General features: G+C 42.8%; 4 protein-coding genes across 5 annotated transcripts in view; 3 read left to right on the top strand and 1 right to left on the bottom strand.

Annotated features, from left to right (window-relative positions):
• Nucleotides 1–3382: 3382 nt before the first annotated feature.
• On the top strand, nt 3383–7536 carry LOC109478023 (telomere-associated protein RIF1-like). Its single transcript, XM_019779473.1, has 12 exons — nt 3383–3556; nt 3826–3918; nt 4169–4375; nt 4572–4655; nt 4888–4996; nt 5333–5485; nt 5766–5876; nt 6249–6311; nt 6427–6527; nt 6736–6822; nt 7070–7146; nt 7428–7536. The coding sequence occupies exons 1-12, from the start codon at nt 3392–3394 to the stop codon at nt 7534–7536; spliced, it is 1359 nt and encodes a 452-aa protein (XP_019635032.1). The 5' UTR covers nt 3383–3391.
• A 1678-nt stretch (nt 7537–9214) lies between these two features.
• LOC109478022 (telomere-associated protein RIF1-like) lies at nt 9215–18755 on the top strand. Its single transcript, XM_019779472.1, has 14 exons — nt 9215–9358; nt 9726–9819; nt 10115–10236; nt 10450–10604; nt 10755–10800; nt 11087–11289; nt 12125–12326; nt 12666–12898; nt 13267–13420; nt 13936–17131; nt 17342–17694; nt 18024–18203; nt 18553–18645; nt 18747–18755. The coding sequence occupies exons 1-14, from the start codon at nt 9263–9265 to the stop codon at nt 18753–18755; spliced, it is 5136 nt and encodes a 1711-aa protein (XP_019635031.1). The 5' UTR covers nt 9215–9262.
• A 28-nt stretch (nt 18756–18783) lies between these two features.
• LOC109478021 (proteoglycan 4-like) lies at nt 18784–21742 on the top strand. The gene is made up of 4 exons (XM_019779471.1): nt 18784–19051; nt 19490–19568; nt 19901–20018; nt 20304–21742. Exons 1-4 carry the CDS (start codon nt 19044–19046, stop codon nt 21740–21742), a joined length of 1644 nt encoding a protein of 547 aa, XP_019635030.1. The 5' UTR covers nt 18784–19043.
• A 1551-nt stretch (nt 21743–23293) lies between these two features.
• LOC109478089 (vacuolar protein sorting-associated protein 41 homolog) overlaps nt 23294–27743 on the bottom strand; it is a 27403-nt gene continuing 22953 nt past the window's right edge. For both annotated transcript variants that reach the window (XM_019779562.1, XM_019779563.1), the window contains exons 20-30: nt 27397–27438; nt 27185–27235; nt 26674–26811; nt 26386–26440; nt 25588–25728; nt 25242–25303; nt 24982–25056; nt 24559–24658; nt 24137–24181; nt 23931–24007; nt 23294–23579 (exon numbers count right to left, since the gene is read on the bottom strand). In XM_019779562.1, coding sequence (XP_019635121.1) covers nt 23514–23579; nt 23931–24007; nt 24137–24181; nt 24559–24658; nt 24982–25056; nt 25242–25303; nt 25588–25728; nt 26386–26440; nt 26674–26811; nt 27185–27235; nt 27397–27438 — 852 coding nt within the window. In that variant the 3' untranslated portion in view covers nt 23294–23513. The remainder of the gene's footprint in view (nt 23580–23930; nt 24008–24136; nt 24182–24558; nt 24659–24981; nt 25057–25241; nt 25304–25587; nt 25729–26385; nt 26441–26673; nt 26812–27184; nt 27236–27396; nt 27439–27743) is intronic.

Genomic DNA, 27743 nt, shown 5'->3' with positions numbered 1-27743 from the left:
AAACTTTTATGGCAAAAGATATTAATAACTCTAAGTATAGATTGAATAACAGACTATGTTTTTGAACGATATCTCCAGTTTTAGCCGAAATATTATTCTTACAATTTCATATAATGGCGAAGACACCCCTTTATGAAAGTGGCTTGACCTGAAAAGTTCCCATGAGCCACCACTTTTCCACCACTGCGCATGCCCTGTAAAATTTGGCGCGGCATATTCCCGCGAAAATATTGCAAGGCGCCAGTCTATAGCAGCGATATTTAGGTCCGAAAAACTGTGTTTTTCAATGGTTCTGGGGATAGATGTTGTCATATCACATTAGGTAAGTACGTACGAGCATATACAGGTTATATTTTCGTCTGTTCTAAGTTGCTAAAGTGCAGAAATTCGACTGAAACTTGGCTGAATTGAGCTGCATGCCTATCGTGTTCCCTCAGCTGTGACTGCAGTGTATGAGTGCAAAAATTCGTAACTTTGTAGAAATGAACTAAATAGTACTCTATGTGGAATCTGTGGTATTTATTTGTATCAAAATGATGATTTCTATATTTATAAGTAGATGGTAATTCTGAATTTGCTGTATAAGTATGTAGTGTTTTGCTAGACGTTCTTTGTGAAATTATATGATTTGATGATATGGCTAAGCTTTTGGGTATCAAGGCTTTAAGACCAAGCGAGACAATAAATTCTACTTCTAAGTCTATCCTATCCTATTTTAAGTACTAGAAATCTTCAAGTTGAATGGCTGATATTTACAATTATTACAGGGAAATGCCGTCTTTGGCGGTGCATAATTCTTATCACAAAAGTTAAACCACGCCCCCCACCCCATCTTTTTTTCTTTGCACCCAAAATTATGCTAGTTTTAAGGCTATACAATTACAATTACAATACAATTATTCATATGAAACATATTATATCTACAAACCCAGCACTTGGATATCAGGGTTTGGGGAAATTAATATGGAGACAAGTATTTGTTGGTAAGGTTTGAACCATAATTTCACACTGGGAAGGACCCCTACTCTTTTCCACCCTGCTTAAAAGCAACTATAGTGAAATAAGACATTTACTGATTTTTTCCACCGATTCCACCGCACACAGATTTTGCCACTGAGGTCAGAGGTTAGAGGTCGGCTGTTCCACCATGATGGTCACGGTGGCGGGCGCGGGGGACGGCAGCTTGAAGGATCTCATGTCGACCCTGCTCACGGAGTCAAACCCCGCCGAGGACAGGGTCTCTTCATACACCAAACTCATCGAGTAAGTCACAGGTTTGGGCTTGTAGAAGGTACTGGTAGTCCCATAGCCTTATTTAGGCCACACGGGCAGTAGGTTGTTGATGGACTTTGTCTTGGGCATGGGTTTCAGGACTGGAGACAGAGCCCATCGCTATCTTTCCACATTTCCAACTGAAGACAGGTTCCCATTTTACACCTGGGTAGAAGGAAGAAAGTTCCCAAGGACATAACGTCCACAGGAATCAGATCCATGACCTCATGGTCTTGTGTCTGCTAGCCTTACCACTCAGCCATTTGACGCCACCTTTTTGAACTTGTGGAAACATGTGATTTATGGACAGAAATTGCAGTTGCAGGCTAGAAGAAATTGATTTGTTTGTGTTTCCAGCCATCTCCGTGAGGATGAAGGTGGCACACTCCCCCACAGTCTCAGCAAACTGTCCGGACAGCTGCTGCCCAGGCTACAGGTAAGGATGAGAGAGATTTCTGATTGGTTTGTTTTAACCTTCAGTCTGCTAAGGTAGTCATTTGGCACGAATTTGTACTGGTCAATGTTTTAGACCGTAGGGAGAGGGTTAAAGGAAAGACCAAGGACAATTCCAAAATCAGATCCAGTTGCTTGAGTAAGTATTACCTGGATGTCTTACCTTCACCAACATACCAAGAACAATTGTTGCTTGATAACAAGTACAGATACATTTGCTCTAAACATTGGCCTGTGTGTCCGCCTGCCCCAGAAATTTCCTAGACATTCCAAGAACTTCTGGTGCTGACTTCTCTGCAGGTTGGTTAGATCCACCCTTGAACTCACAAGATGTTAGTTTTCACCATTAACATCTCATGTTTTCTCCCTCAGGCTGATGTTGAACTGGGGGCCACAAACACAGAAGTGTCCCAGACAGCTCTCCAGGCACTGGGATTCTGTCTTCATCATGCAGAGATTTCAAAGTAAGTACAGAAAGGGAAACCTAGGCCTGTTCAGGGCAGAATTGTAGCCACTGGAAGTGTTGTTACATCAGGCAATCTGCCTGGAAGGAAGGAACAAGGGTACTATTAGCTCAAATTTAAATTTTTTTTGGTGACTAGAACATTTAAATTGGCATCATAAGGTTGTAGTGTGTGTCTGTGTTTGTCTGTATGTGTGAAGTACATGTAGATAATCCATTTCCCAACAGCCAAAAATTCTTCTAACTCGAGGCAAACTTCTCTTCCCCCCCCCCCCATTTGCAGGTCTATTTCAGATGACATTGCAAGAAGCTTACTAAGAGGTAAGCAGTCATTTCCATTTTGAATTTTTACTCTTGCGTTCAACGAAACCTTCTCACTACCTTCTTAATGTCTCCAAGATCTTGAGTATTTGTATGTGTTTAATTACCTTTCCTTCCCCCCAGCCCTGTGTACCACACTGGCTGTCCAAGACAAGACCACTGCTATCAGAGCACTGTGGTGCATCGCTAAGCAAAACTTCCCTTCTACTGTTGTCAAGGAAGAGGTGAGAATCGTACAGTATGAATCTTGTACCTAAATCTGTTAGTGTCGTTTGCTTTTTCAAAACTGGACAACATTCAGTAAGAACAAATAAAATCTGATACATCAAAACCAAATCATTGTCCACAACTTAAAGCCTTTCATGTTACTGAAAAGCAAATGATTTTTTACCTCAGTTGTCAGGTGTTTTAGATGCCATCCTGGGTGTGAAGGACTCGGGCAGTTTCCAGTCAGTCAGTGTGGAGCATGAGTCACTCAACGCCATCAGACGGCTTCTGGAACAGGTTTGAATCTTTCTGTATTCTGGTTCACAATAGAGCAATCAAAATGAGCAGTTGAACCAGTAAGAGAGTTGATGCAGTAGTAGTAGTAGCAGCAGCAGCAGTAGCTAGTAGTAGCAGCAGCAGCAGTAGCAGTAGCAGTAACAGAAGTAGTAGTAGTAGTAGTAGTAGTAACAGGAGTAGACGTAACAGGAGTAATAGAAGTAGGAGTGGTACTGGTAGTGGTAAATTGGTAATAGATGAAATTCAAACAGTAATAGTTATATCCAACATGTACCTTCTGTACAGAGAAAAAAGGCCTCTCCAGAGCATTAACCTAAAGTTGTTCACTCATCATTTTTTAATCTAAAACGTTGTTGCCCTTCTCAGGTACCCGGTGACATGGCGGTCCATGCACACCGTTGGAGTAAGCTCGTGCTCCTCTCGGTCGTGCACACGGCGCCGAAAGTCCGAGAGAGATCGGCCGCCGCGCTGGAGATCGGAGTTCCCGCCATGATGCCACAGCAAGAGGCGGTCGTCGCAGGGCTGATCCCTGAGTTAAAATCTGTAAGTCAACTCAGCCACTTCAGGGCACTAAACTTATCAGAGATGGCCGACATCACAACATTACCATTACTGCTTTTTGACCCTTTCAGTCCTATGGACAAAAATAGCAGCTTTAACGATATATGGCTGTGCCGCAGTATATATTTTGGGAAAGTTGACATCATACTCTTTTTGAAATGTTTTTATCTGATTGATTGATTTGAATTTAGTCCAAAAAGTAGAAATACCAGTTTTATTTTGAGTGTAACTTAATTTGTTTCTTTTTCCAGACCCTAATACCAGAGCTGACCAAGTTGTTCAAGCCAAACCAGGAGGAGTTTGTTCTGAAAGTGTGGGGGAGTATCATTACACTACTGGGAAAGGTAAGAGTTAAAGGGGAGAATCATTTCATTACTAGCGGATGTAGCAATACAAATGTAGGAGCCACATATTTCTGGGAAAGTTAAAGACGTTACGTTAGGACCTATTCTCAGAAGAGACAATACAAAGGGACTGAATCTCCAACATGTCTGTTGTCTTTAAGCCTTTTTTATTTTTTCTAACAAGACAAAGTACTTTTTTTATAGCTACCACAAAAATGTAACAACTTTCTTCCTCTCCCAACTCACACAGTCTATCCACAAGGGTGGCAGTGTTATCAACGGATTACTGGGTATCGTAGAGCAGGGATTCAAGAGTGCGTACATCGACACCCGGGTGGCGTCCTACGTCGCCTGGAAGCACCTCATCAACAACTTTGCAACCAACCCAGACACGATCTCCAACGCCAAACGTCTGAAGCTCCTGCTGCAGCCCCTACTGATGAACAGCACCAAACAGGTGGGGAGAGTTCTTGGTAGAAGTAGAAAAGTTCATAGTTCTTTTCACACCATTTGTGCAAGGAAAAAAAAAGAAATATTGCTATGAGAGAAAACTAGCTTTCCTCATGATAAAAAAAAGTAAACATTCAGAAGTTGCCTAGTTCTTTTATCTAAATGTGCAGTAAGTTTATCATGAATTTTTTTATCATGAACAGGAGTCTGTAGCTGTGGTGCGACTGGACACCTGGTGGCACCTGGCGCAGACACTCGGCACCAATCTCCCACCCAACTTTGAACAGGTTTGTTCATTCATTTAAATCTTTCTTCCTACTAAATAGAAAGTGAAGTACACATATAAGAAATACATGTGCGGGCACTATAGTTCAGTCTTGGTGTCAAATAGGTGATCATTGCAGGTTGTTATCTCATGCTGAAGTTCTGTCTTGGTATCATACTGACATTTGTTTCTGTATGTTTGTGGGCTAATGCTGCAGTTTTGTGTGGGCCTCACGCTGCGTCCATTTCTTGCAGGTTTGTGGTCCCCTACTACAGTTCACCCTAGGTCTCACACCAGGCCTCCCTACCCCAGCCACACCAGCAGGAGGCAAGATGCTGCTTGCAACAACTCCTCAGAGGAGAGGTAAACATTTAATTCATCTACCATCTTCGTCGGTCTTTTTACAATTAACAATCTAGTTTCTAACAAAAATAGGAGAAAGCCAGGCACACTTTTGTCTGTACATATTTTGTATACTTGCGTACATATGCAAATACACAAAAGTAACACCCTCCTTTCTCAGCACTGAAACACCATAGTTGAAGTGATCGTCAGGACTGGTAAACCAGTGCTCGACTTTCGTCAGCACTGGAATTCCAGTGATGCAGTTTTGACCACTGAATCAGCACTGGAACACAAGTGCAGAAGGCGTTACGTTTGTAGATATGGTGAAATTTTAAGAATGTTTTCCTCTTGAAGGATCCTTCCCTGCACCAAACCCAGCCACGCCGAGGACACCTGGTGTGGGAGGGGGGCATCCACCCAGCAAGGCCATCCAACTGATAGGGGCTGAGATCCTGCTCCACCTACTGGGCAAAACTGGTACTGCAGCTGCTGCTAAGCTTACTCTGGGTAAGGCTTGTCTAGTGTTCTTTCCTCTTGTAAGGAAGTAATGTGTTCACCAGTTCTGTTCCTTTGTGTATCTATAAAGGAGGGAACAGGGAATACTTTTGCCAAGCCACAGTTAGTTCAGAACAACAATTCTGGCTTAGAATACCATGACTTCACCATTATCAACAGTGCAGTAGTGAAAATAGCACACACCCTCATGTAAACAACCCCAGGCAATAATAAGGTTGTTATCATTGTCAGTAAAAATAGGTTTTTCTACAATGTGTTTTCCTCCCTACAGCCCCCCTGCATGAAGAGTTGATTACGTCACCAGCCTTCTTCATCAAACATGCGGAAACTTTCATCCGAGCCACTCAGGAGGCCATGTGTGCCATCGGCTCAGACCTGCAGGGTACGTACAAACAATCTAAAGGTGATAGTGTATTCAAATATGCAACATATTATAATGGAGTTACTTCTAACATCTGTGTCCATAATATCACCAGGGTCCATAATATCGCCACCTTGAGAAAAAGTGTGCTTAAAGATATTTTTACTGCAACATACCCTAGGTATGTACATTTGAGGTGTGCAGGAGTGCATACCAAAATTATATTGCAGTAAAAATATCTTAAAGCACACTATTTCTCAAGGTGGCGATATTATGGACCCTGGTGATATTATGGACACGGATGTTAGTAGCTAAGGGGAAAGTCTTAAAGTGAAAAATTCGGCATCTTTACATAGGATTTCAATTTGTCTGATTTAATTTCTCCTGTTGCAGAAGTGGTAGTGCTGAACATCTGGAGTTCTCTGACTGGACACATAAGACAGGCACTGCAGGAAGGTTAGTAGAGTTGTACTATGTGTGAATTTGACAAAGCTTTAAGGGTAATTTTGAAATCTGCCATCTCTGATTGCCTTATTTTTTTGTCCACCTAATTTTTCTTTCCTTCCTTAAGGGCCCAGAAAAGACTCGCAGATTTCCGACATGTTCTCCCAGTATCTCGCCTGTACACAAGAAGTTGTGGCCTCTAGGAAACTCAGGGCTGGTGTTATGTTGGTGAGTCACCTAAACATTTACATATAAGCTATGCTGTTTTCCATTTTTGCATCGTGGCAATGACTAGTTTAGTTATATCACACCTACCAGCTTGTAACACATAAACCATTTGTATCAGTATCTAAATATAACAGCTGTTTGAAGCTATCTTGTAATACATTTTGTATTATGAATTGAGTCTTGAATATGTACATGTGTGTGTTGACAGAAACTCCTAGAAGAGGTCTCTAGCCTCCCCCAGAAGGTGTTGAGTTCCACGTCTTACTGTCACGGAGGCTCCAAGGATGTCATGAACGTGAGTCCGCAGACTGTTTCTTTAAGATTTCTTGAAAGAGCACTGACTCTAACTGAACCACTTTTACTACTTGAAATTTTCTTAACACACTACTTTGGCTATTTAACCCTCTTGATCCTAAACTCTCATTTTGAAACATTTTTCTACCTGCTCTACTGTAATATTTTTATAAACTATCTGAAGGTAAGCTGCTAATTCAGACCTTATGCTGACAGCATGTTTGACAAAGCTGTGATTTTGTCTCCAGGGAACACCTGCTCTAGTTCTGCTACAGTTGTTACTGGAAAGTCCGGACCTGATTCAGGCCTGTAGCACTGAGGAGAGGTAGGAAACAAACAACATAATACTACTGAAAAGTCTTGTGTGTTTTGCATAACCAGTCAAAATCCTGTAGGCATCACACATCAGTTTTGTACAGTAAATACAAGCTGCATAAGACCAGACTGTGAGGTTTGAACCACTCACACCAGAAATGAAACAACCAATGGTTTCAAGTCTACTACATGTACATGTCAACTGATACATATCATTGGCTGAAACTATATATTTTAACAATCACAATTTTTTTCTAGATTCTATAAAAGTTTTTCTGTGTTACGTTACAGGTATTTCACAGTGTTCCAAAGCCTGGTGTCCTGTGGTGCCAGCAGACCGACATCCTTCCTGGGGTTCTCACAGTCAGTCCTACAGAATTTAGACAAAACTGCCGGGTAAGTTTCACTATCCACCCTGCATGTACATATGGGGAGATGTAAGATTTCTTGTGACAGTGGATTCTGAATGTCCAAATATGACCGAAAATGTTAAAGATAAAATATTATCATCAGTCCTCGTCTTCAAGAGCTGTAGCAAATATAGTTTAGTTTATTTTAGATGCACGTTAAATATGTTAAGATCTTAGAATCAGTAGGTTAAACAGAACAAGTACAGTACTACAGGCCCGGTGTTTCTACCATAGTATTTTTTTTTTTCTCCAGGTGTGTTTCCTGCAAGGAGAGTTTGTGGCGAGTGTGGAGCAGCGTGGCTTCACCACTCCTGGACCATGTCAGACAGGTACACAACTTAAATATCGTTCCAAAGTCTTCAAGGCACATTCAACTATTATGAAATACATTTATAATTGTACAATAGGGTATCCCTATAACTAGTTTATTCTCTCTATTAGAAATACAATCACTACTATCAAAAAGTGGCCAGGAGGACCATGTGCAGAGATTGTTCCAAAAGCTTTAAGATGAATTCAACTCTTATAAAATGATAACTCTATTATTGTACAATAGGGTATCCCTATGACTAGTTAATTCTCTAGTCAATCATTAGAAAATCTAAGGGACTACCAAAACGTGGCCAGGAGGACCTTGTACAAAGATTATCACTAGCACAGGTTTGACTGTATGTTGAATGTTTGTTCCTAACAGTTAAATGTTTGTATGTAAAAATTTTGTTCCACATATTTGTTTAAAAATTTTTTTTTCAATTTCAATTTCTTTATTGCACTAATTCAAATGTACATCAGCAGGGGGAGAATAACTACTACCCCCTGAATTGAGTACCATTTGTCACATAAAAAAATTGAGAGACATCTAAGTAAGGTATATACAAAGACATATACAAAGTAATTGAAATATACACAAAGTCCATACTGATTTCATCCAGTTCTGCATCCAATCAACATTTTGTTTGTCCCTGATTGTTAGCATAATGAGGTGAATCAGGGAGACTCCCTGGAGCATGACTTCAGTGCGCTGTATGCTGCCCTGCTCCTCCCTGCAGCACACATCTTCACAGCAGACAAGTTCCCACATGTAAGTCACTTACTACTCTACATTCATGCACTAAAATTTCATGACAAAACAAAAATCAAAGTTTGCTGTCTCATTGAATTTTCAGTTGAAACAACTGCAGTAATGCAATGTAAACCCCCTGTCACAGTATAGCCTCCTGAATAGCCTGACTAATGCCGCTCCTGGCGGCCGCCCGCCCGCCCAGATTAACCTCCGGCCGAGAGCTTGTGTAACACATGCTAGCCTCCTGAACACTGCCAAACTCCCCCCAACAGTGGTTAGGAGGAAGTCAGGAGAAAGGTACAAAATGTAGGCTGTGGTTGGCTAGTGTTTGGCAAGGTCGGCTAAGTTGTTACAGATTCTTCCAAAGTCTCCAGTATGCAGTGCTTGTTAAGGAAGGTTAGACATCCAGGTACAACATTACATAATACAAAATACACATCCTTGTGCAATTGTCGTGCAATAAAGTTCTATTCTGTAAATCAAGGAACTGGATAAATTTTCTGAAGTGTCAGACGTTGCAGATAGCATCCGCTATCTTTCATCCGCGACTGAAATCAGGGATTAAATAGTTTTCCTCCTCTTCCTTGTATCCTGTGAAGGCCTCTCTCAAAGCAGCCCTGAGGACCTGGACTGATCTGTACCGGTCGTTTGCGATGTGTGCTGCCATGGTAACCACCGCGCCTGCAAACACATGCTGCGAAGAACTCAGCCTCAAACTGTTACATGTGTGGAAGGGGAACAGTTTAAAGGTAAGATCCTTAATGTTTTGTATGATATTGTCATGATTGTTTGTTTTTTTTTCAATAGAAAAACAGCTGTTTGCTAGATTAGTCTGGTAAATGAGCTGTTAAAAACACTGGTGTTGAAAATACCATTTGAATCCCTAAAGTTGCATTGCCAAGTTATTCAAATTCAGACTGTGTAGCCATTTTAGGAATGTTAAAATTTGTAGAAGCAAATATATACATATAATATAGAATACAAATATGGATATTTTGATAGCTTTGTATATTTGTGACATAGGCTTTCTTCCATTGACTATAGACTTCCTCTGAACCTCAACAAAGAGCATTTGAATACAGATATTTATTTATTTGTTTGTTTGTTTGTTTTCAGACCCCCCAGGCCCTGGAGGCTGCAGTGAGCGTTCTCCAGACCATGCTAGACTGTGTGGACTTCTCTGAAATCACCAGTGAGAACAAGGCCATCAGTAAGTGCTTTTTTTCCCCACCCCTTTCATATACTATCAATGTTGGCAATGTTTTCTTAGACTGCATAAACTAAAAAAAACAACAGTTTCTTAAGCAACTGGATATGATTATTTTCCAAAATCATATCCATTTACTTGAGTAACTGTTTTTCGGTGTACCTTAATACCTTCACCGATGCATAGAAAACTAATATGATATTTTTTTAAGCTGTAAACTTTTTAGACTAGTAAAGCCCCTGACACATCCATTGTGCATCAAGTTAATGAATTTTATAATTTCTTCCTACGTCACCAGTGCCCTTGAGTCCTGCCAAGTTCCAACAGAAGAAACAACAGAGGACCATGGGAAACTTGACCTCGCTGGTGACCCTGGTGTCAAAGGTCATGGAGGAGCTACACCTTATCAGTGGGTCAGAGGTAAGCATCCAGGGGTCAAAGGTAAAGAAAAAAGAAGAGAAAGAATAACCAAATTTTGCCTATACATATGCTATAATAATTAAATCACAGTTCAGAATTCTTAACAGTTTAAGAAGAATCATAATCTCATCATACTATTGACTACACAAAATGCTTGATGCAGTTAGAGACTTTATTTTGCATAATTTAGATGCATTTTTTTTTCTTTTACAGAAAACAGCCACAGCAGCGGCCCTGTCCACTATTGGTGGAGGGGTGATCAGCATGCTGTCCCTCCTGTTTGGACACATCACACAACCTGCTGTGATTGGTTCCCTCCTGAGTAAACTGGCCAATCAGATTGCAGTATTCTACCAAAGCTCAACTAGGTAAGTGTATGTAAATACATTTTGTAATAGCACAATTCAGACTCAGGAATATGCTACGGATTTCAAAGGTCTCATGTCTTAATGAAGATTATGAGGTGGACGTATTACTAATAGTAAGGAATTCTAACAGCTGTCTTTTTTCCAATACAGGGGTGCAAGTACAAGTAAGCTGTATTCTCCCCAGTTCATGTTGAAGGTAAGTTTACACAATTCTTTTTCCCCTGCAGCTAGCTAGCAGTTGGTAGAGATAGTCAACTTAGGTCAACTTGTACACTGTAACTTTGTGGATACATTCAACTTAATCTCTTCAACTTGCATCTTACGGAAGTTTTGCACAACCTTTACATAAGTTCCTGTTCATCCCTAAGACCTCAATAGTATAGGTTTTAGCTATTACACATCTGTGTTTTTGTAAATCTTGTACTATATTGTTGTATTGTTTTCGTATTTTAGAGTGTAACTTGTTGTTATCTTATCCACAGCTGGAGAAGTTGTGGGGTGAGCTGCTGACGTGTGTCCAGACGCGGCACGGCGGCCCGTACAACACGGAACTCCTCGCGACGCTCTCGTCACTCCTGCAGCACACCTTCCTGCACAGCCGACAGCCAATCAGGAACCAGACGCTCCTCTTCTGGAATGCAACGTTCGCTACATCACACTCCCTGGTTTATCCAGAGGAACTCAAGTAAGAAATATTAATATTTTAATCATCCTGACTACTGTATAATGCAAGTCATTTTGATATCAATATTGTAAAATAGTTAGATTTTATCCAATTTTAATCAAAGCCCCGATAGTGAGTGTGTATCTTCCTACCCACACCCAAAGGTTTGAAACATTCAGCTGGCGAAGTTGGCCTCACCGAACACTAGCCTACTGCAGCCAACATGGTCTGGGGAGTTTGGCAATGTTTGGGAGGCCGTATTCAGCTGTGTGTGACAGGCTATAGACGAAGTGTTAATCGTTCCGGTTTAGGTCCAAGCCTGTATCTCTGTACGTGATGTTATGTTTAGGTACCCAGCTTTAGTCTAGTACTAAATGATACTCCTGTATCCCCCCAGACCAGTGCTGAAGAAGGTGCATGACAAAACCCCCATCAGCCTCCCAGGCTGGCAGATGCAAACTAATGTTTGGCAGTGTTCAGGAGGCTGTATTTGGCTGTGTGTGACAGGCTTTAGACGAAGTGTTAATCGTTCCAGTTCAGGTCCAAACCTGTATATCTGTACCTGATGCTATGTTGATGTACCCAGCCCTAGTCTAGTGTTAGTTGCATGATACTATTTCCCCCAGACCAGTGCTGAAGAAGGTGCACGACAAAACCCCCATCAGCCTCCCTGGCTGGCAGATGCAGACTAACGTTTGGCAGTGTTTGGGAGGCCTTATTCAGCTGTGTTTGACAGGCTATAGACGAAGTGTTAATCGTTCCGGTTTAGGTCCAAACCTGTACCTCTGTACCTGATGTTATGTTTAGGTACCCAGCCCTAGTCTAGTGCTAAATGATCGCACCTGTATCCCCCCAGACCAGTGCTGAAGAAGGTACATGACAAAACCCCCATCAGCCTCCCAGGCTGGCAGATGCAGACAGACGTCAGCCTGGCAGCCGGCAGCTCTCAGCAGACTGAGGAGTCCCAGTCCTCCGCTCTACCCTCCCAGGACTTCTCCCTCCCCAATGTACGGTCTCCTAAACTCATGAGGGAGAGCTTCCTCAGGATGGGAGCTAAGGTACACATGTCTTACCCTGTAGTTTAAGAAGTTTAATTGTAAGTCAAGAGTGTGTGTATGTGTATCAGAGTGTGTGTGTCTGTCTGCTATCTGTGTGTCTCTGTCTGTGTGTCTTATCCTGTAGTTAAAGATGTTCAATTCTAATTCTACAGTTAGAAAAGTTGTGGGATGAGCTTTTGAGATGAGTCTTACAAATATTTTCTTCAGGTTTACTAAATTTTAGATCTTGTGCACAACCAAAATTGTTCTTACCTGCCAACTTCTCTGTAGCTCTACTGCTGTGATATCCATTGAGACGACCACCTGATGTAACTACATGTAATCTCACATATATTACAGAGTTCTCCTGCGCGGTTCGGTAGATCTCCGGTCCGTGCCCAGCTCCGCAGCCCCTCGAAAAGCCCCGCCCGCAGTCCCGCCAAGTCGCCGGCGAAGTCCCCCGCCAAGATGGCGGTACGGAGGAAACTACACGTGGACGAGGAGAGCAACAAAGACTTTGTCTTCATCCCTCCGTCTCCCAAGAAACCTCTGGTGCTGACAGAGAGACAGAAGGAGAGAATGAGAGAAAGAGGGTATGCAGGTCTTTTTTAATGACGATGTCTGTGGGGGGGGTGTTTGTGTGTTTCAGCTGTTTTTGCACTTTGTATTTGTATTTTGACAATGTGCAATAATGTACAAACTAGAAATGTGACTGCAAACCTTTTCAGGTAGGATAGCATGCTCTTAACCTGCAGTTTAAAAGGATGCTGCACTTTCAAGCTGGTAATTTCTGTAGGCTAGTTCCTGCCCCAGAGAATCAAGGAAGTACCTTCATAGCTCTAAGATAAACACTCACACACACCCAAAGAAACAAATGCAAGCAAGAAATGCAATCCTGTTGTTACACTGGCTGGTTACATGTAATTGTTATTTCATGTGTGTTCAAATCTGTCTTCCCCAGTGTTGTTCCTGCCCTCTACAATGACCTTGACGCGTCCCAAGATGGCAGCCAGTTCTCGCAGCTCATGTCGCAGAGCTCACAGCCAGCACAGCCGCCTGCTGATAAAATGGACGTTCCTGACTGTACGGAGAAAACAAATTTGAAAGAACAAAGGGTAACATCTGGTATACTGAATGTAATTTCACCAGGTCTCATATATCCAGGGTCTGAAAATCTCCACTATCTTACACTCTCGCAACACTCACTGTCCTGTTTATCGTCTGTTGTTCCCAGTCTTCCGAGGGTTAGACGTGCTTGCACTGTACAGCTGGGGCTTGATGGCAGCTCGCCACTTGTCTCTGTCCTGTGGGTTGATCTTGTCCAAGTTTAGGTGGTGGAGGTCATGTTTTTTTGTTTTGTTTTGAGACTCATTGGAGACAATAAGTTGCTCAGCACTCAGGGTATCTTTTTGTTTGCATACAAAGCAACATTTTTAAGTTCACAGCAGTCGGGCTTATGGCCTCTGAAATAAACTCTGTCCAGCCAGAGCCAGTATGTGAGCGATACCTTTACAGATGGCCTGGCTTACAGTGTTGACAGCAACCTGAAACATTGATGGGCAACCCACTTTTTGTCATGGGCTGAAAAAGAATCTTCAAGATAGGTAAACATTTTGTTTTTCTGTGACAGGCTCCTCAGAATGAAGGAAAGCAAGCAGATGCCGAAACAACATCTGAAGTGATGCAAACCACAGATGTCAGACAGCAAGAAAATGTGGTCTCAGCTGTAGATCATGATGAAAAGACGTCTGAAGAAAACATGGAAGTAACCACAGAAGATGCTGGGGACAAACCTCAAGAAACCGTCAAGAAGAAAGTTCAGAAAACCGTCACCATGTATATGGAAGATTTGGTACCTGCTACCACCAAAACCATGTATGTGAAGGATGTGGTGCCTGCTACTCCCGAGCATGAAATCAAGGACAAAACATTGTCACCAAAGTCGCCGGGAAAGGAGGAAAATTCAGTTGACGTGGTTTGTGGAACACCACCTCCGAAAGTGAACAGACGACGTCGGTCGACTTTCGGGCATAGCTACAATTCAGCAAAGAAAAGGGGAAGGAGGAAAACTAGTGACAGTTCCGGCCAATCAGACCAAAGCATCAGCAACCAATCAGAGGACAGCAAAGAGTCGCAGAAGGCCAGGCAGATGGACCAATCACAGACCAGAGAAAAGGGTGATGACCAATCAGAGGGCAGCACAGGACCATCAGGTCTGTGGTACAACCAGCCTTTGACCCCCGGTAACCAATCGTATCCCAGCATAACTGCAAGCAGCAGCCAATCAGGTGTGGACCAATCAGGAGGTAGAATTTCAAAGAGCCCTGGCCAATCAGGTGGCTCCATTGGAAAAGCCACCAGCCCCCAATCAGAATGTAGCCCTTCTCAGACATCCCCTAAAATGGGAAAACTACCACCAAACATGCCTAGCCCCGTCATCAAGCTTGTACGCCTTTCCAACAAAGAAATTAAGAAGTTCAGTCCCAACAAAGCCGAGAAGAAACAATCTGATCAACCAGCTTCAGGAAAGTTAAAGAAGGGTCTAAAGCCCTCCTGGCCATTGAAAGACTCTGCGAAAGATGACACACAGCACAGCAATGACGACTTCTCTGACTTAAAGCCACTGGAAAAGTCGGCCGAGGACAAAGAAGGCAATGCTCAAGTTATCACGCCACACTACCTTCTAACTACCAAGTCTCCTCCTCAAGAAGTGAAAAGAAGAGGCAGATCAAGAAGAAGCAAAGTAGAAGAAGTAGATCTTGCAACAACCAGCAAAGAAGTTTCACCCGCGAAATCCATAGAAGTCATTCCAGAAACAGAGTTGCAGGAATCTGAAGTTGGGTCCACAACTGGAGACCATTCCATAGAAGAACCCAAGGCCTCGAGTCTAGAGCATATCTCAAAGGAAAATCCTGAACTGTGTTCTACTCAGGATCATGACATGGACACACCAACCTCACAACAGTCAAATGCAGAGGAAGAGGGAAAACCAGCAGTCAAAAGGAGAAAAGGTCGCCAAAGGAAATCGTTGTTACCTTCCAATCCAGACATAGAGTCCTCGCAAGAGGCCGGAAATGTTTCCTTTAACTCAAGTATTGATAGCGTCTCGAAGGATCCTGAACCAGTTAAAAGAAAACGGGGTCGTTCACCTAAAGTGAAATTGGAGACGTCTACGGAAGATGCTGTAAACCTGTCCTTGGAAGAACTGAAGGACTCGAGTCTTGATAGTGTCTTTAAGGTTGAAGCATGTTCCTCTCAGGATTACAATGCTGATACGTCTTCACAACAGTCACATGCAGGGGAAGGTCCCAAACCAGCTGTACAAAAGAAGAAGCGAGGGCGCCCAAGAAAATCCATTCTGACAGCTTGTGACGCTGACTCCTCTCAAGATGCTGACAAGAAAACTCCAAGGAGAATCCCAACAAGGTCAAGGAGACCCAGCTGGAAGGTCGCGGATGGTCTTAAGGAGTCTGTGTCCGACTATGCATCGTCAAGGTCAGAGGAAAGTCAAACCAAAGAGGAACCAGCCAGCTTGAACAAGGAAGAAGTTGAAGCTGTGGACAAAAAGCAAGACGTTGATAGTGAAGATGACTTGCCTCTGTCTCAAGTAGCTAAACAGACAAAGCAGCTCACAGGAGGTGACAACAAATCGTCAAAGGATGACGAGGCTAAGAGTGCTAAGGAAGCTAGTGGTGGCAACAGTGTTGTGGAAGAAATGGTGAACTCAGAAAGTCTGTTCTCTGGATACGGAGAAGCGGGCTGTGCTGCATCAGGTCAAAGTGCTGTGCTTTCGGCAGACACCCAGGATCAAAGTATAGAAGACACACAGCAGCAAAATGCAAATGTTTTCACTTCAAATGATGACGAAGAGCCTGAGATTATAGCAGATAGCCAGTGTGATCCTAGTGGGGATATGTTCACATCCCATAAGATACTTCAAGTAGAGTCTGCCGATAAGCAGCTAGTAGAGAAAGTGTCAACCAATGAGGAGGTGGAGTCAATTGATATTCAGGATCAGGACAACAAATGCACCAATGAGGAACCTGGAGCAAGTGATGTTCAGGTTAGCCCAGTGAAGGATACAAAACACATGGTAGAAAATGTAGAAGAAAGGGACTCGAACAGAGAGTATAAAATTCTCCGATTGAAAGGTGCCTCTCCTGTGGCATTGCGTTTGCGCTCCAAGATGACAAAGAAGGCCCCAGAACAGGTAGCTGTTGCAGATTCCAAAGAAGTGCCAGATGAAAATGTCTCAAGCACAAAAGAGACAGAAGTGGAAAAGGAACAGGAAGAAGAGTTGGCAATTCCAGGCGATTCAGAAACCCCTGAAGAGCCATCTAGCAGCAGAGGAACAAAGAAGGTCGGTAGGAAACCTAAGACATCTCAAGATGCTGGTGGGCAAACTCCTCAGAGCGAGAAGAAGAGGAGGCTGAGCACCAAGGCAAGACGGTCGATCACAAGGAAGCACAAGACTATGGAGACTGAAGACTTGAAGGAAAAAGTCAGTGAAAGTGACCCAACAGCTCCAAAGGAAGACTTGCCAGAAGAAGCAGCCGATGTTTCCACTCTAGACACCTCAGCAGACGACCTGCCTAAGGTTGAAGACGTCTTGAAAGACAGCCCGAAGACCAGCACTCCCAGAAAACGTCTCAAGAAAAGCGCAGCAGCCGGGAAGGTGGTCGGAAGACGCCACAGCACGGGGGCCGTCCTGGTGTACTCCAGGAAGGAGACACCGCGGTCGGCCAAGTCGGTGGGGAAAGTCTCCAGTCACCTGAAGCATGCGCGGTTCTCTCCTCCACAGAAGTCAGACTTCCACAGCAGCAGAGGTAATACTACACTTCTTCACAAGTTTTTGGAAGTTTAAACTTTATTATTAGCTCATTCTGCATGGAAAAAATATGGCAATGACACAAAAAAACAAAGATCACACCTGCAAGGGCTTAAGATAGCCATAATTGTGGTTAAAGATGTGAAAAATTTCAAAATTGGTTTAAGAACAATGTTGAAACAAATTGTTTGTTTTTGTCTTTGTACAGGGTTGCTGAGTCTTCGCATGGCACAACGGAAACACGAGCTCCACAAGTCATCTGTATCCACCAAACTGGAGTATCTCATGACGGCAAGTCAAGGCTCACCAACAAGAACAACCTCGGTCCCAGCCAATCCCAGCTCCCCTACCTCCTCCAACCAGGGTTACGCAACTGCAGTAGCCAATCAGAGCTCGCCTACCATAAGCGACAGTTCTTCCACCAGTGACAGCCCCCCAGGATTTGCCCCCTACTTGAAGATGTATTCTCCCTCAGCGTCTCCAAGTGCACGAGGCATCTTGAAGAAAAGGTTGAGAAAGAGGGGAGCACAGAAAGTAAACTCACCATCACCACCAAATAAGGTAAGGACTAAACTACTGGGCATCTTGGGGACACATCAATTAGAAGAGATTGGGGTGTAAATACAGTGTACACAAAATAAGTACACTAAAACTAGTAAAAGGTGGCTTTTTTTGTACAAAAAAAAAGTTGTACAGAATTGTTCACTATTTTTCTATTACGTATGACCTTGTTTGTACACATGTAGGTGGTCATGGTTAAGGGGCAAAGTTTGCCGTCTCTGATTGTTTGTACATGATTGTACATGTTTTTGCACATGTAGGTGCTTATGGTTAAGGGGCGAAGTCTGCCATCTCTGATTGCCTGTTTGTATGTGTTTTTGCCCATGCAGGTGCGTCGAGTGTCCTTTGCTGATCCCATCGAGATGTCATCAGACGACCAATCAGAGCCCAGGAGGAGCCCCAAGCCGGTGAGCCGTTGCCTGGAGCTGCCCCGCCCGCAGATCCCTCCCTCCCCATTGGTCACCACGTCCCCAACCGGCGCCGCCATCACAAGCCTCGAACAGAACAAGGTACGGCAGTCATGATGTCATCAGTATATATCCAACTCCCGTACGTCTGGGACCACGTATATGTGTAGATATGTAAATTTTGTACATTTGGGAATGTATCTACAGCTGCGACACGTGTGCTGCAGTGCAATGTGAACCAGTCAGAATTGCCCTGAGGAAGGTGACAGACGGTCACGTCACCAAAACGTTGGCTGAATAAAACACTTGGTTGTGTAAAAAGAGTCTCCTACAACATTACGGCATGTCCTATTCAATGAACTTGTCAGAAGTCTGTCCTTTCAATAGCCAGGATGTGGTAGGAAAAAAACAGGAAAAGAAGTGTAGAACTTATTTTATCCATTCTTTGTAGTTCATCACAACTCCATCAAAGAAGAAATCAACGGAAGAGGCTCAGGAGGAGGTGGACACTGATGCTGTGTTTGCTACTCCATCAGGCAGAGCTGTAGGTTTTAATCCACATGTTCCTTGGCTTTTGAACAAAGTAGTTAAAAACCGTGTATTTTGTGGAATAGCAACTATTTTCTAGAAACTTTGACAATATAGCAGAGGTGAACAAGGAGGGCTTTGTTGTGTGTTTTCTTAATACAGTTCTTCACAAATTTTTCTTTCCCAACATCACAGAAACGAGTGGCAAAAGATGGCCTCCCCGCGTCCCCTGACCTGACTCCTTCCCAGGGCAGTGTGCTGCAGCAGTCTCAGTCCCAGGCCCTGAGCAGCCTGACCACCCAGTCCCAGGACACTGACACCCAGGACAGCCAGCTGGGGGACACAGAACCGGTTTATCCGGATCTGGCTGGTTGTAAAACACCGGTGGACCAGATTCTTCCACAGCTTACCTCAATGGTCTGGTATGTGTCACTTGGTTTACTGTAAGACTCGCTTACATTTTACATGGGTTAGACATGCCAGTAAATGATACTGATGTATGATTCAGACGCAACTACTGGATAAAACATGGAGATTACTTCCAAATGTTTCAAATGACATCTCTTCAGCATAGCTAGAAGTTAAGAGTTTGAATTGAATTCTGTTTTCAGATGATTAAAGACCTCTATTGTACATTATGATGATTGTACATTATGCTCTGAAGGGCTAGGTTAGCGTAGGTACTATAACCTAGTAAACTTACAACAAATGTAGGAAGATAAGGACAACAATACACAGGTTAAACATAGATGTAGATAGGTGTACATAGTAGACAAAAGTGTTGTACATGACTAAAGTGTTTACAACCAAAATCCGTGTTTCAGCTAAATCTAACATGGTATCTCTGACACCTTCCTCAGGGCTCGGGGACTGAATCAGCTGGTCCGTGCTCGGAACATCCACACCATCGGTGACATCAGCACGCTGACTCCTCTAGAGGTGTGTGACTTATTCAGTACCTGTCTGGGTTTTGTGAGTGTGATTGTCAGTGGGGGAGGGTGTTTATCTGAGTACATATGAATGAATGAATGTTTCTTTGCCAGTGTTTCCGGAGAAGAACCTGTGCTTGGAATAAAATGAAGTGGTAATGATGTATAGCCTGATGTTGTGTGTTGTATTTTGCTATTGTTGTCAATGTATTCATGTTCCCTGTGTGTGTTAGAAAGGACCACAGGAAGAATAGCTACAGCCTTGTATGCTTAATATGGATCCTAAAAAAGTCAAAGACCCCCTGTGAATTGTTTATAATGTATGTATGTACACACGTGTAGGTTCAGAGTCTGCCCATCAGACAGCCCAAGGTCACAACCTTGAAGAAGGCCCTGGAGATGTTCCACAACCAACAGGAGAGCAAGAGACTCAAGCAGACCTCGGGAAGTAAGATGGAAGGTGAGGAGGGATCAAACGAAGATGTGACATCTTCACTTTGTCATCTGTTTATTTGTTTATTTGGATTTTCCACAAAGTGAAAGGGAGGGCAAAACAGGTGCATACACACCTTGATAGGTTGCCCTCCCCCATACGAAAAACACACCAAATACATAGTCAATGTCAGCAATATATATCAATGTCATTTGCTGAAATATTTCTTACAAATGAACAGACATGCTTCAGCTATGAAATGGGTATGTGTAGTAGAAGGTGCTAACGTGTCCTGTTCTACTTCATACATAGCCACTGAGTCTCTGGCAGCAGCCAGCCACGAAGCCAAAACAGAAGAGACAGCGGATCTGGAACCTGCTAAGGAGAGGGAACAAGTGACAGATCAACCAGAGTTCACAAAGGAGAAGGACCAAGAGCCAGCTGTACCAGAAACTCCAGAGAAGATGGACCATGGGTTACCTCCACCAGAACCCATGGAGAAAGATGATGGGTTAGCACAACCAGAACCCACTGAGGAAGACCTTGGGTCAACAAAACTAGAAGCCACAGAAGGGAGGGACAGTGGGCCAGCTGCAGTAGAGTCTACAGAGAAGTTGGATTGTGGGTCATCCCAACCAGAACCCACAGAGAAAGACAATATCTTGCTCCGACAAGAATCCACAGAAGAGAGGGCAGTAGAACCCAAGGAGAAAGAAAATGGGTCAACACAACCAGAACCCACAGAAGATTATGGGTTAACTCAACCAGATTCCACAGAGGACTGTGGGTCAACAAAACCCATGGAAGGCCATGATTCAACTCAACCTGAACCCTCACAGATTCCCCATGGGTCAACACCACCAGAACCCACAGAGAACAGGGACCATGGGTCAATTCAACCAGATTCCACCGAGGACCATGGGTCAAAAGATCCCACGGAGGAGAGAGCCCAACTGTCTCCCGTCGTAGACCTCACCAAAGACTCGAACAACGAAAGGTCACCGCTGCTACCACCCACACCAGAGACAGACCCTGTGCCAGCTGTTGTAGACCTTACTGATGAAATGGAGCAACCTTCAACGTCTGTACAACCCATAATGACCCACGTGTCACACTCTGCACAACCCTCGGAGACCGACCAAGCACCAACCACAGTACAGCCTACAGAAGCTAGAGAAGAGGGTGTACAACAGTTGGATTTCGACGGCGTGGCTGCCATTAACGACTTTGTCGACGACACCTCTGTACCATCCTCTGTGGAAAGCAGTCCCATTCGCGGCGCCCTGCCGTACTTTCCCATCTTCTCCAGCGGAGCAGCTGGAATGAACACGGAAGGGCTCGACGTCGAGTCAATCCTGGAAAACGTGAACGTGGCGTCAGCAGCGACAAGCCTGGAGGTGGACGCCCTCAGCGAGTCCACAGACATGTTCAGCACCGCTGCCGAGGTCGGCTCTCCTGTGGTGGAGATGTTACGCGAACTCGTTTCCATGGACGCAGACAACGTTGCCCGGGAAACCAACGCCATGGCAACGCAGCCATTCGAAGTGACGCTCCAGTTGTCTAGCAGGGAGATGAGTGTTGTGGAAACCCTCTCGGCTGTAAATGAGAGGATAATGCGAGGGGAACTGTCCGGACTCCCGAGCAGCCAGATCAGTGCCGTCCACCAGATGCTGAACAGGATGATGATGATGGCGGTCTCGGAGCTGCAGACGAGATGCGTGTCCCCACGACAACAGAACAGGAAGCAGTGAGCTGCTAGAACAAAACTCAGGCGAAAGAGACTCTTGTAAGAAAGTGTCGCAGAGTGGGACCTTTGTAACAAAGTGTGATAGACCTGACAAGCTCTTGTACTGCTTGAGAAACCTCTAGTACCAGTACTGTAGATAAGAAAAAAACGTCAAGTACTGTACATAAAGCACAAAACCTAACAAATTCAAAAAACAAACAGGATCAGTTCAAAAATGACATAATAAGAACCACTGAGGGATCCGTAGACTTCGGTGGCTTTGATAAATTTCTTTTGTTCGTTGATGTTCATCTGAAAACTAGGTGGAAGCTTCAGGTAGTTTTGTAAATTTGACAGATCTGATGGCTTGTTATAAGGAAGCCTGAAATGTCTAAGCGAAATGAATGCAAAAATGAAGATCTCACCAATGTGCCTCTGTTGTACTATGGTTGCCCAAAGTAGAAAAAAGAAAAATCCCAGAAAAGTATTTAAGATGATAATTTTGACATTCCTTTTCTTTGAATTGTACATGTATAATCTTGTAATTCCAATTGAAATTGTAGAATAATGAATACTAAGTGTGACTTGTCATTAGATACTAATTAGGATGTGTAGAGACTTAAATTAAACTTGAAGGGCCCAAAACAAAAATATGGGGTATGTTGATAAAAGGTCTACTTTTCTGTGTAACATATTATTTCCAGAGACACAGTGGAAAGTTTATAATAGTGAGAATGACTAGTTATTTAGGTCTGATCTTATACATAACTGTCCTAAAAAACTTATGAATATGGGATAGCTACATAGAAACTTAGCTACATAGAAACTGTTATGATCAATAGTACATGTATATAACAGAGAAGCTAACAACTGCTGTATCTTAGACCTGATTTACTCTGTGAGCAAAAACCTGGTGTACGAAGTAAGAAAATTGAGTGTGAATTGGCCTGCTTTGATATTCGTTACCTTAAGAGCTGGCGTACAAGCCGAACATACAATCTTTACATACGTCAAAGCCAGCAGATCACTAACATGGACTCTGAACTGCGGGAACTTCTGCACTTTCTGTAGGCAGATTTATATGCAGGAAAAAATTGGAGCTCGCATGCGTACGCAATTTTCATATGTTCAGGTTTTGCCCACGTGTAAATTCGGGTGTTAAATTGGGACCACGGTGCTGACCAAAGATGCAAATCCCTGTAAAGTTCTTGTTGATATGTCTAGAAGAAACAGGAAGCATTTCCTTCACGGTTAAGAGAGTCGTGAGTTAGTTGTGAGACGTTATGTTTGTTTTCTGACAAGCCAAGTCCATGTGCATTTGTTTTAAAAGGAGATTCTGATTAAAGATTTGTGTACACAATTGTATGTTTGGACTTGTTGTTCTGTGTTGTGACTTTAGGCTACACCTATTTCATTTGTTCTTGGATTTTCTTTCTATCTGAATCATAGTAATCTATCAGAGTACATTAGGCACATTGCAAGTAGTAAACCATTGTAGTCTATCCCTTGGCAGGGACGGGGTAAGAGACCTAGAGGGGGCTGGACATAATAACGACACCCAAAACTCTAAGCAGCATGTTTAATTCAGAATTTCTGTAGCATTCAATGTTTGCACAGGTCACATTGTAAGGAACAATTTTCACTGTACATTGTCATTTCTCTCACAGTAAATTACAAAAAACTCCATTTTCCACTCCCACATACAGCTACACAGAATAAGCTCTTGGTGAAGCTGGTATTATTACTTGGATTCAGTGGTTAAAAGCCTCTTATTTTACATTTAGTGCTCTAAGTGTTCATTTCCGGAAGATTCCGGCACTTCCCGGGCGTCTCCGCTGGGCATTACACAGGGTACATGTTTCCTGTGGGAGGGCACAAGAACAAACACGAGCATTAAGAGTTATGTAACATTTTTGAGCCAATATTTGAAATAAATATCTAACTTAATTGAAAAAAATCTTCATGTGATTGTCATTTACTTTTCAATATGTAAAGGAGCTACAAAAATTAACTCTTTAAATGGGAGACAGCACTTTCTTGCAACCACTTATAATCAGCCCAGGTGTTCATCCCAAAAATGGTCATAACCAGTGTGATACATAATACAAAGCACTTGCTAATGTAGCAAAGGAGATCCGTTCAGGATCCGTAAAGGGTTTACATGCCAATGGATTAGGGTAAAAAAAAAGTACAACTGGATCTGCATTACTCACAGTGTTGTATGGCAGACAGTCCTGGTGGAACACGTGGTGACAGTAGAACACTGAGATGTTGCTGGCAGAACGAGAGTCTGAGGGGAACAAAGTTAACATAAAATAGCTTGTGCCAAACACTGTACATCAGCTTAGAAAAGTTTTTATGAGCTTAGTAAGCTTGCAAGGGTCATACAATTTGACAGGATACATGTACATGTACCTACCATCAACTAGAACTGGCCCACTGCAGCTTTCACATCGATCAGACTCTGGAAAAAAAAAACGTTACTTGCAGTACATCCTGTAATTTGTTGAAAAGAAAAAAATAACTCTTCTTGGTCTCAAACATTAATCAAAACTATACACTACAGCTTCTATGTGAGAGGTAACAAAGAAATGATTGATATAAAAACTACATTTTAAATTTTATACATTGCCTTTATTGTACATTCATGCCCTATTGCTTTAAGTACAGGCATTCAAATACAAAAGTAGTAGTAATGTACATAGTATTGACAAGTGTTCCAATAAATACTAATCTAAAAAGGGTTCAAAAACTATTCTTAGTACATAGGCTCAGCTTCTTGTCTCATGGTAATATTGAATGTAGATATTGAAGAAAATTAAGGACAGCAGAGCTGCTGACCTTCTACCCGGAGTCCACGTTTCTGTTGTCGGTTGAGCCGGCTCATCAGTGTGTAGCAGTCCGACACCAGGATCTTCTTACACCCCTCACGCAGGGAGATCTGTCAATCAACCACAAACAGCCAATCACAATCATCTTACAGGTGTCAATAAGTCACAACCAACCAATCACAATCATCTTACAGGTGTCAATAAGTCACAACCAACCAATCACAATCATCTTACAGGTATCAATCAAACACAACCAGCCAATCACAATCGTCTTACAGGTGTCAATCAGTCACAACCAACCAATCAAGATCATCTAACAGGCGTCAATCAAGCACAACCAACCAATCAAAATCATCTTACAAGTGTCAAACAACCAACCAATCAAGATGGGGAACTTATAATGAGGTGTATCAGCGCTGTTTAACACTCTCACCTGTAAGTTGAAGTCTTGTAGAATTTTCACTAAGGAATCTCGTAGCCCAGGTATCTCTAGTCCTTCTGGAATGCGCTGTACAGGAGACAGAATTCATACAATAGAAACAGTTTGTAGCAGTCTTTCAAGAAACTTCCAGCTAAAAACAAATGCTTAAATACTTATGCTACTCATCTGAGGATTGGCAAGAGCATAGAAAGACATCTTTAAAACATGCACATAGCCATTTGTTGTGTGAAGGTCAAATGTAGCAGACTGACCTTGATAAGGATGATTGGGTCAACATGGGTTCCAATGTTCTGTAGGAGACCAGTGATGAATGCTGGGAAAAAGGAAGGCATCAAATTTCTTTAGTCTCGTATACAAGATCCATTATGTCATACTTGGGCCACGATAATGTTTGATATGCATGTTTCAACCCTTGCGATAACTAGCCATATCACACGGGATCCTAAAGTAGGAAAATTTAGCCCTTACCTGGTCCTTCTAGCCCAAAAGCTGAACCCAAATGTTCAAGAGAAAAAAAGGGATTTTCACAGATACTAACTAGGGACTAAAAATGTTCCTATTTTTGGGCCTTTTCTGTGCAAAGCCCTGTAACCTGACCTGGTTTGTCCATAGAAGAGCTGATCAAGTCTTCCCATAATTCCTCATCATCGTGCTCCTTGGCGAACTCGATGGCCTTGTCCACGTCCTGCAGTTCCTCCGTGATCAGATGGAGGGCCTGCTTCGTGTTCCCCATACGGCCTGTAGAACAACAAATATCACCATCATCATCATTAGGCTTAGGAAAAAAATTTTTTTCCTGTTTCCCGCCAACTCTAGATAAACTGCCAACTAAGTACCTAATACCAGCTCAGAAGAGAACAAGAAATAGCCATGCATTCAAGTACCAGAGTTATCAACCAAGGATTGAGGTGTTCAAGAATTCATTCTTTCCTAGAACTATCGCAGAGTGGAACTCACTGTCACCAAGTACAGTAGGGGCACTGTCAATAGATAGCTTTAAACAATGTCTAGAGCTAGAAGTTCAAGGGTTAGGTGTAACAAGTCGATCGGTGTAATATAGCCAGCTGCCGCCGCGCCGCATGCCTGCGAAGCTGGTGTGTTACGCCGAAAGGCGGTTATACCGGCTATACAGATACAGATACAGAACCCCAGCCTTTTTTGGCAAGGGACATAATTTTTTTGAGCTGATCAACTTTTCTACATTTGTAGCTCCATAGAAATGTTGAACAATTAGTTTTTCAACATTGATACTGAAAATATAACTGTCCTCATCCCACAATCAAGGATAACTCATGTTCAGCACCAAGGACAGGGACAATATGCTTTCCAAAAGTACAAACAGCTAAAGTGGATGTCAAGACTTGCTAGAAAATGCATAAAACGTTGAAGACTTACCCAACAGAAAGACCATTTCTGGGATGAAGTTTCTCTGCTGGCATTCTTCCAGTGCCTGAAGAGGAGGAAAAAAAACAAAATCCAGTCAACAATGGTTTCAGTCAACAAAATCCTTCAAGGCAAATTGCAAAGGACCCATAATTTGCAGCACTTCAGTTTTATAGCTTGGATACAAAGTTTTACAGCCTTTCCCTCTTCTGTTATCAGTCATATAAAAAAATGAACTTGCTTCCAAAACAACTTCAAGCGAAAAAACATAAAACACAAACAGCTGCTGCCTGATCTCACCTTCTGCAGTGGGTAGTAGTTACTGGAGCGGAGGAAGGGCAGAAGTCGGGCGCGGTCGAACTCTGCGTACAGTTTCACCTGCAGCGCGTGGAAGTCCTGCCCGATGTGCGGGTCCTTCTGGAACAGGGTGTCCAGGTACTGCAAAAACAAGTGCCTGTACAGTTAACAATACTTATGGGAATGTTAGACTATATGGTGTCTGAGTACTGCAAAAAACAGGTGCCTGAACAGTTACCAATACTTGTGGGAATGTTATGCAATAGGGTGTCCAGGTACTGCCAAAAAAACAGGTGCCCAAATGGTTACTAACACTTGTGGGAATTTTATGCTATAGCCTAGGGTGCCAAGTGCTAAAAAAATTGGGCTAGAACAGGTTTTCAAACATTTGTATATGTACTGTACACACACTCACTGCTTACATATCAACAATTAAAGCCATACTAGTATTTATAAAAACTTGAGTTCTAAGTGTACTGGGTTAATACAATTTGGAAGAGTCCATCCACATTACCAGGTAAAGTAGCTTTGGTCTGGGTTCCAGTTGATGCACAACCTTCTCAATCTGAAAAATAGATGGAAAATACAGACTAGTGTTAGCTCAAGATCAATTCATTTGGGGACTTCAAACTTGGAAATGTGTGACATTTATGGTGTACATTGTAGTACATGCATTAACTTTTTCATGAATGAAAATGTTACGTGTAAATCCAAAGCAAAACTTACTGGGATTCTCTCCAGGTTGTCAATGAGCAGTCTAACAGCTCTCTGAAAAACAGCAATGTTAAATGATATAATTACAGTGTAGGGTTCTTTTGACAAAGCCAATGACAATTACTTACCAACACTTCATAGCATTTCTAGATCAGCAACCTCCTTTAGTGCAATGTACATGCATACATGTATTACTTGGGAGTCTAACAGTACTAGGATCATGTAATACCAGAACAAAAAGTCAGCAAGCCTCCTAAAAAAACTGTCAGTTTTACCTCGGTGTATAACAGTGCTTTTCTGGATGCAGCTGAACACTAAGACATTAACATCCCCTCTATACCCCACACGACCCCCCCCCC

The sequence above is a fragment of the Branchiostoma belcheri genome, unplaced genomic scaffold (genome assembly GCF_001625305.1).
Source record: "Branchiostoma belcheri isolate BF01 breed outbred unplaced genomic scaffold, Haploidv18h27 scaffold42, whole genome shotgun sequence".
In the NCBI taxonomy this organism is placed as follows: Eukaryota; Metazoa; Chordata; class Leptocardii; order Amphioxiformes; family Branchiostomatidae; genus Branchiostoma; species Branchiostoma belcheri.
The sequence above is the reverse complement of the archived record's forward strand: the minus strand, read 5'-3'. Positions and strand labels throughout refer to the sequence as shown.